The 9,587-nt window shown below is 39.2% G+C and overlaps 1 protein-coding gene across 1 annotated transcript in view; it reads left to right on the top strand.

Moving 5' to 3' along the window:
• CUL3 (cullin 3) overlaps positions 1–8,093 on the top strand; it is a 778,285-nt gene extending 770,192 nt beyond the window's left edge. The window contains exon 16 of the mRNA XM_086943903.1: positions 6,830–8,093. Within this exon, the coding sequence (XP_086800029.1) occupies positions 6,830–6,961 (132 nt within the window). The 3' untranslated portion in view covers positions 6,962–8,093. The remainder of the gene's footprint in view (positions 1–6,829) is intronic.
• The last annotated feature ends 1,494 nt before the right edge of the window (positions 8,094–9,587 follow it).

Consider the following 9,587-nt stretch of genomic DNA (forward strand, 5'->3'; position numbering starts at 1 on the left):
AACGACTTACTAATCTCCTATGATCAGCGGAGACTCACTTTCGCAGCGGTGCTTTTTCATCCATGATAAAAATATAGACTCTTTTTCCAAGTTTTTGAATATGCTTTCGGGACACGGAGCATGTGAGAAGTGCACGCTAGTTCATTGAAAATTGAATATTTTGGTGATATTTGGGTTGGTGCTTTGAAAAAGGAGTGGTCCACTGTCCGAACTGTGTTGTATCAAAAATAATATACACAGGTGCCTATGCCTTCAATTACATTGTTAATATTGCAAAAGACATATTGATAACTTATAAAGTGACAGTCAAGGGAAATACATAAAAACCAGATTTGAACATAATATACACAGATTCCCATAACATCAATTACATTATTTATTATTGCCGAAGACATATTGGTGAATTCTAATGTGACAATCAAGAGAAATACATAAAGGAATACCTGAATAGAACGTATAGTTTTCAAATTCACAGATGCTGCAAGATTTAGTGTCCAATAGTGCATCTGCAGAGGTAATAATCACCAATAAATATTCCAATACAATATATTGTGTACAAATGTCTAGTCTAAAAAGTGGTATCATAGTTTTTACGACACCATCATACTCACAGAGTTTATAAGGTAGTCCTTTCTCATTAAGGAGTATTAGTAATTCGTTATGAAGTCATGGAAAGGTATAGCAACGGTTTTAATCAGGCAAAGGTAAGCCCTAGAGAAATATAAATATGATAGGTATTGTTTTATTCATTTTAGAAAACCATTGTAAAAACATACACAGAGTTACATTTTCACGTAAAAAAACGAAGTAATTTATAAGCTAAAAGCTAAGTCGACTTAGGTAAATATTAATGTCAATGTTGCCAAAGAAACTGCAATCATTGAATAACAAGGCAACATAAAGACGACACAGCCGATAATTAGAGTGTGTCGATATGTTCCTCTAGACGGTAGACGCCATGTTTGAGTGGTTACATTCAAATAGATACAATGTTCATGGTTTATCGATGGGTCGTCAACCAATGGACAAAGTAAGAAGCGATATAATGAAGAGCCCTTTACTATTCGCTATAGTCGCAGAATGGTTATTAAAAAAGTACCTACTCACACCCGCCTCCCCGGCTACCTTTATCTGTTCCAGTATTATCTTAATTAGATACAGCTTACATGGGCATCCTTCCTATTTCTTACAAACTTCCATCATTTCCCTTCTGGCGAAAAACAATCTAAGAATGGAGCTGATGCCCATGCGCAATGTGATCCAAAGGAGGAGTCCCCTATCTTGTGACTTCCAAAGACTTTTCAGGACAAAAACAAGTGCTAACATCCGGGCCCAATACTAGATGGCGATCTATGCAACCGTGTGTAACTCTGCAGCTCTACATGCCAAAAACAGATGCATACTGGTAAGTAGCATTTTCCTTGTTGTACCACATAGATAGTACAAAGGACTTCCGCAAAATAAAACAACTGTTTGTAGCATTTGCTCCACCTGATAAAGGCAATCCTATATCTAAATCTGGTATTGCGAGATTGATTGTTAAATGCATTCAAACATGCCATGCTAAAGCCAAAAGGACTTTGACTATATCCCCTGGAGCGCATTCCACTCGCAAAGTAGGGGCTTCTGTGGGTTTTTTAGGTAACATCCATCTAGCTGATATATGTAAAGCAGCTATATGGTCTACACCACACATTTACCAAACACTATTGTGTAGATGTGTTAGCACGACAACAGGCTAATGTAGGCCAAGCAGTACTTAAAACAGTGTTCTAAACAACTGCAACATCTACAGGTTAGCCACCGCTTTAGGAGTATACTGCTTTATAGTCTATGCAAATCATATGTATCTACAGCACACAAGCCTCAAACGAATAATGTTACCCAGTAATCATCCGTTCTCGGCATGTAGAGCTGTAGATTCACATGTGCCCACCCACCTCCCCGGGTACCTGTAGTTGTTGCAGTTCTTTATTTGACATTTATACGCATGGACATCTCTATACTACTCTTACTTACACCATTCTCACCCTCTTGCGCGAAAACAAACAATGGAGTCTATGCCCATGCGCACTATCACCAAAAGGAGTCACCTTACCTCGTGACTAGGAAAGACTTCTTCGAAGCAAAAAAACTTGCAAACATCAGGACCTTTTTTTAATTTGAATGGTTTTATATAGCACTTGCTAGACCCGAAGGTTTCAGAGCGCTTTACAAGAGTTTCAGACCATAGTTGCAGTTTACATCAATACAAGATTACACAGTTTCAGGGCATAGTTACATGTTAGGTCGAGAAAATCAATAACGACATGTACGTAAGCAGGCATAGGGAAGATTCAGGGGAGTGGGGGTAGGAGCAGAGGAAGTAGACTAAGAATGAAGGAGGGAAAGAGGTGGGGGTTATCCTTATATATCACCTTTGATGACTTGTCATGCCTTATTAAAATTCTGCGTATTTTTTTTCAAAAACCATGCTTGTACAACTCAAATAAACTGTTAAGCACTGTTCCAGATATACATCCATTGTTAGTGCATAGAAATGTACCAAATGGTCAGGTCGTGATTATATTGCCATCCATTCGTAATCAATTTATGAAATCACTTACACATTAGTTATGGACCTCGCGCTCCAAAAGTGTTTGCGTTTGCGGGGGTCGCCCTGTAGTCACACACTTATGTTGGATAAAAAAGGTTGTAGAGGGTAAGAGTCCTATTGCACTTGTTAAAGAACGGCCGGGCAGCGTTATTGCTCCTCCTGAATGTCAGCGTTCACACACCCACTCATTTGTTTGTTACTTACTGCATCAAGGGTACTACCCATCCCATGCACCAACTTGGTTCTGCGACTCTCTGCTCTGAGTTTCAGTAACCGGAGAGCTTGTATGTTTATGTTCATCCCACTCGCATGTGGCCTATTTGTGAGTTACGCCCTGCCCGCGTCGCCTTGTGTGACGTCATTTCGACATCCAAATGGTGTGTCCTGAACATTTGGGACTACCAAAGCCCAGGTAATCATGGGGCTTGTATGAGGTCATTTTGTTGTTGGTGTAGTGTGCTCTAATGGACTGGAACTACCATCAGCCCAGGGAATCATTGGGCTTGTAGTCAGTGATGCCAATAGGGGGTAAAGCTTACTTATATGCGCCATATGAATGTCAAATAGCACGTTACCTGCTGCATTTATGTTTAACTGGGGTGCTAGACTGGTAAAAATAATTTTTTGTGGTGAAATAGAACGTTAGGTGCAGCCGACTTATTTTCAGTGAGAAAAATTGCCAGTAGGGCGGTAAACCTTTCTTTTTACGTGCCATACAAATGTAAAAGAATTACACTTTAACTTTAAGATGAATTTGGTATGAGTCAAGCACACCTGTAAGTGTTTAAGATATCAGAGAGTGGTGATGTTATTCATCTTAGGTGTCTACACATGATTACATGCTATTCACATAGCCAAGTGTGTTGTCTGTGGGTAGCGGTATATATTTTGTAGTGCAAGAGAACCTTTATCGTCTCTTAAGTGCGGCTCAGTTGGCTCCACAGGATTGCATACTCGTGTATGTTGAGCTTGTAGACCCAATGTTGTTCTTTAATCACAGTACTTTTCAGATCCTGATCTGTGTGTCCCATTTCTACATAGTTGGCTGTGAATCTAGTTGATATCCTGGCACACCGTATAGTGCTTCTATGTTCAATTATACATCTTTTCACCTTCCTGGTTGTCATTCCAATAGATGGCTTGTTACAGGAACATGCAGTCATGTAAATGACGTTACTAGGGTTACAGTTGGTATGGTATCTTTACTTCCATGGAAGGGGAGGCCTAATAAATAAAGTGTTTGTGCTGTAAAAGGGCATGCTGTGCAAGAACCACAAGGGTAGTGTCCTTTCATTTGCAGTTGGTCCCAAAGGGTCGTTTGTAGCTCTCTTGTTGGTTTCTCCAACTGCCACTGTGTACCAGCATATCCCGAATGGTCCTGTTTCGTCTGAAGGAGAATAACATTTTTTGAAGGACAGTTGGTTGTAGGTGAGAATGAGCCATTTTTCGTTCATTATTTTCTTTGATGTTTGAAGACGAGTTGTACGTAGTAAAACATCAGTGAGTTTGTTTCCTCTTTCACATTGGTATCAAGCAAGGCCGATAGGCAAGTGTTCTGGGCTCTTCTCTTGGCCTGTTCTATAATCCTTTTGAGATATGCCTTCTCCTGCTGTGTCATAGCAAGTTTTTCTGATATCTTCTTTGAAGCTGTGCAGATGTGAGCAGTCCCTCTGGGAGATTCTCTCTTAAAGAGCGTGGGTGGGTGCTGGGAAAGAGGAGTAAGCTGTTACAGTCCGTGGGTTTCGTGTAAAGGGTGCTTTCCAGTTTGCCAGTTCTTGCTATATTTACATGGTGGTATGGGCGGTCATAGTAAAGCTGAGATAGGGGTTCAGTTGATTGAGCCAGTCTTTGAATACTTGGGTACTTCTCATCACCATGCCATTTAACAAGGATATCCTCTATATAGGGGCGCCACACGTGTATCTCATTGTTGAAATTATTGTTGGTCCATATGTTACCTTCCGATTTGCTCATGTACAGGCATGCAATACTCGAGGCAGAGGTGCTGCCCATGGAAGTTCCATAACTAATTTCATACATTTATTATGAATGGATGGCAGTATAATCACGACATGACCATTTGGTAAATTTCTATGCACTAACAGTGGATGTATATTTGTAACGGTGCTTAACAGTTTATTTGACTTGTACCAGCATGTTTTTTTTTTTTTAACTACATGGACTTTTAATAATGCATCTGACAAGTCTGCAAAGATGATATATAATTATATAAACACACAGAAAATCCCCACGAGAGAAGCGTGATTGTGGAACATTCACAACAAAATTTTTGGGCTGAAAGGGGAACAAATATTCCCAAGTCACTATGGAATGAGCATGCAATTGGTGATGCGTGCCTTCACACAGAATCTCATACTGGAATTCCACATGACGCATTGACCTGTCACAAAGTATGATACTGGCACACGCGGTTACAGGCACCACTACAGTCTGCTTTTATTTTCAGGTTGGACCTAAGAAAAAACTACAAAATAAAGGGCAAGTAGGTGCACTTAGGTGCAGGCATACACCTGCACATCACTTTATATAAAGTTTTGGAAGCCTCTTGAACTTAACACGCCAGGGATTAGAAACATCATCACCCTGATGAAAGCCCAGAACCCCGTAGGGCCACAGTATAGGGCTGATCCATGTTGGTTGGTTTTAGGGTCATAGGACCATCATAACCTCAATACCTGACAAATTCCCCTTTTAATATCCCCAACCACTCAGTGAATAAAGGAATACCTAGGAGTAATTGTAGGATTTTTAATCCTAATGCCCCCTGGTCTACTTCTTTTAAGTGCTCAGTGAAATATGGTTGAGCCCACCCTGACCATTAGAAGTCAGGGTGAACCAGGTGATGAAGCATGGCACTACTAGAGTGTGTGAGGGTTATATAAAGAAAATAAATTATTTCCTTTCCTGCCTTTAAACAGATAGTGTACTCCCTGAGGAGACTAGTGCCCCCTGCGTATCATACGTATACAGGATGGGATACTTTTGGTTTATGAGTATTGAATAAGGAGGACGTATCCCTCCAGCACCCCTTCCATATAGTGGAAGATCCTCTCCACCCTCTCCCCTGAGGTAGGATTAACCTCCCCTTTACCAGGCCTTAGGTATATCTGTTTTATAGCTCATCCAAATCATTTGAAGCAATCCAAGCTTCAAATAATGACCACAGCACCCTTGCGCTTTCCAGAGAAGCAGTTCCGCTAGCAGTAAGACTGCTGCTGGGACTTCTCCATGTACCACCTTCTCTACAGCGAAAACCTTCCCATCCGGTCCAGACCCACCTTAGCTTTATTGTTTCCTACATGTTAGGGATTAGACTAATTGGATACCAACATCACCTGCAACTTCAGTGTCCACCATTGTTTGCTCTATCAGCTGTCTCAAAACCTCTGACCACCATCACCTGCTTCGAGGTGTGTGGAGGGGCTACTATAATTGAGTGAGAAGCGTGTAAAATACCACTTTGATCGTCTTTTCATGTACAACGGTTAACCAGAGCCCCAGTCAAAATTGGTGACACTTTTAATTTTGCGCTACAAGTTTCCTTCTTGTACAGTCACATTACTGATCTCATCTCTACTCTTTTTCCATGTATGTGCTGGTACCCATAAAATAACAATGGAATTACTGTGCTGAAGTTCTGTTTGGGAGACCAAATACTTTGTCTGTTTTACTAATCTGCGCTGCGGGTGATCTGCTCTGCTGTTGACATGTGCCAACATTAAAAGTTTGTTATAAACGGAAGTATCTTACTCCACTTTGAAGTCAAAGACTTTTATTTCTATCTTGATAACTGTTTGAGTATATATTGAATAGTGCGCACCTCAACCCCTCGTTTGAAAATTATATTCGGTTGAATAGGGAAACAAGTTAGGTGTGTGGGATCTAATGGCACCACTTCTTGCTTGTAAACTAGTCATATGACATTTGTTCAGCTAATTAGGAACATCTTTTCTCGAGATAAATGTTTCCAAATGGTACCCAATATGTTGAATGGTCACAAAGATGTTTGTTGAGCGTTTTTTTGTTTTTTTTACAGTTCACCTTTTGTACTTCTGAACAAAGTTAACTTGACCTGAAATATGTAATTCATATTTTAGTTACCCTTTTAAATCTACCAGCAAGTGAACTAACCTGTCCGATATGTCCAGCACTGTCCCGCTTTGACCGACTTTATAATGTTTTTAATTAATGCAGTCATTCTTTTTTTTATAGGTTACTCAGCAGTTAAAAGCCAGATTCCTACCAAGTCCAGTTGTTATTAAAAAGCGTATTGAAGGACTTATTGAGCGAGAATATTTGGCAAGAACACCAGAGGATCGCAAAGTGTACACCTATGTAGCATAAAACATTCAACAAATTGATTTATTCTTGGACTATATTCTTCGCATGAACTTGGAAGCTCTTTTAAATCATTAAACCTTAAGGTGAACATCTCCTCTGTCCAATTCCAGTACATGTTCTAGACGATGCACATCAAGCCGTTACTCCTTCAAATCTTCATCATCAAACGACTGAGCTTCAGGCTTTTCACCGTTCTCCCTCTAAAGATCATCCTTACAGCTCCTTGGGAAAATGTGAATGTCTCATTTTGTTTCCATACTGTATAAAAACAGGATACGAAAATAAAAACTGTTTAAAATACAGCTCTTTAAACAAAATACAATTGTTGAAATTTCATTTCCCCAGGTCTTCAATGTTAATGTAAATGTGTTTCTGTACTGTGGCTTAGCAATTTGCTCATTGTATAAGTTGGGTAAAAGCAGCCTGGTCAAGATAAAAAGGAAATTCACAGATGGATTACCCAGCTTCTGGAGTTTAACGAGTAGTATTTAATAAGATTTGGTCAAAGAAACAGAAGCCCAAGAACATAATTTTAGCATGCTTTACTTCATCAGCCGCTCTCACTTGTTCTAGCGGTAAAACCCAGAGCTTTGTAATTATATTTTAGGGTGGGATGGGGATGGGCCTCTCTCAAACCTTTAGTACCTTGGTTATCCCTTTTGCCATTTGAGTTATTCCAAATTAGGTTCGTCTTTGATTTGGTTTGTTCTGGTTTCTTTATGGGGAGGGGGAAAGGAAACTATTTTAGTGTGTATAAACTGTATTATAAGTGCTGTTGTACTCACTGCTGAAGGTGGATTGTACAGGGCGTTGTTTTTATTATTTCATTTAATGTAGACCAAATTTAAAAATAAATGAACTTGGTGTACAAAAAACCCACTACTACCAATGTGTAAGAACAGGGAGTCGCAGTGTCGCTGAAAGCATCCCTTTTAAAGAAGCACATCAGTCTACACTTTGTTCATAAATGTCAGATTTTTTTTTTTGTTTTGTTCTTTTGCAGCCATAAAATTGCCCCACTTTAAGTACATATTTCGGAAAGTTAAAGTGAAGCCATTGTGCACTATTAATTTACTGTTTTAAAATGCAATCTAAAAATGCAATAAATATGGTTACTTTAATATTTTTAATGACATTCTCAGTTTTTCCAGAATGTTTATTTCTGATCGCGGGATTAAATGGCATAATTGAAAACTCATTTGATGTATGGAAAGGGTTGAACATATTTCTTATTGATTTGAAAGCCAACCAGGGTGTTTTGAAATGCCGAAGGTCACTGAATTTATGAAAAATGCAGTATAACGATAGAAATTAAGTTCTACTGTAATGTAATAAACTGTATAGGTTTGCTGATTTTTCTTTCTTTATATTGTAACTATCAATCTTACGTGGGACAAAATTAATTTGCTTTTCAGTTTGATCTATTGATGCGGAGTATTGCTCAGTGCTTGCATTCGTGGCTCCACTTGTCTACGTTACTGGATAATGATGTCGAGCTAGGTATTTATTTCAAATTTAAAATATAAAAACTTGAAAGGAAAACACTGAATATAGGTTTCTAATATATTGTTTGTCTTAAAAATGTAATTGTTTTGGAAATGAAAATCTTGATGCAAATCTTCAAAAGCACCATCAAAAATCTAGTGCAAAACCCAGGTTCTTTTTCAAATTTCATTTGCCAGAATCTATTGTTGTTTTCCTTTTTTTTTTAATTTAAGTATTTCTATTAGCATTTTTTTTGCAGGAGCACATACATTCATATATGAGCGATTTAAATAAGAGATTTAATAAAATTAATACTTTGGGATAAAAGCATTTACGCCTTATGACCGCATTGATAATATATACCAAGAAACAACATTCTCCATATTAAAAGTAGAGAGGAGTCGGGCAAGCCATTGAGAGAAAGAGGGGGAGCAGGGTCCAGCCAGGCAGTAGCAACACAAATTCTAATCACTGCCATGGCCAAGAACATAAAGTATGGCTGTGCTCCATCTGATCCTGAACTACTCCTTCCAAGCAGCATGAATTCAGGTGTCCGGGCTACTTTAATCTTCAAAGAATGTGACTATCTCTCTTCAAATTGTCCAACTGTGGCTGCTTGAAAACATATGGGCCACGTCTACCCGAAGGGCTTGGCAACGTGGGCAGCTAATGCCCACAAGGCTACCCCATTTTGCTATTTTCTAATAAGATCTAAAATCATCTTAAAATGCTGAGCCTGGCGTTTTGATGAGCAAAATAGAATCTGCCCCATATTTAGAGAATCAAGAAAACCCGATCCCTTTAACCTAGGCCTCCGATCCCATTTGTCTGCCTGCTTCTCAAGATAGTCTTGTTGCTTAGAGACCATTACCCTGTAGATCTGGCTGATAGTGCATCCATCTTCGTCCCTCAGCTTATCTATAGAAGAATCTTTGGCTATCCCCTTGAGACCCCCTGTTTTCCTCACTGAAAAGCTACGTATCTGTAGGTATTTAAAGAAGTTGTTTTTTTCCACCTCATACGTGTCTTGTATCTCAGAGAATGATTTAACACCATCTGTGCTGAAAATATCGCCAATCATTTCCACCCCTAGATTCTCCCACTGTCTCATTGTGTTGTCATGAAAGACCACCGGCAGGGATGT

This window comes from Lissotriton vulgaris, chromosome 11 (genome assembly GCF_964263255.1).
Source record: "Lissotriton vulgaris chromosome 11, aLisVul1.2, whole genome shotgun sequence".
NCBI lineage: Eukaryota > Metazoa > Chordata > Amphibia > Caudata > Salamandridae > Lissotriton > Lissotriton vulgaris.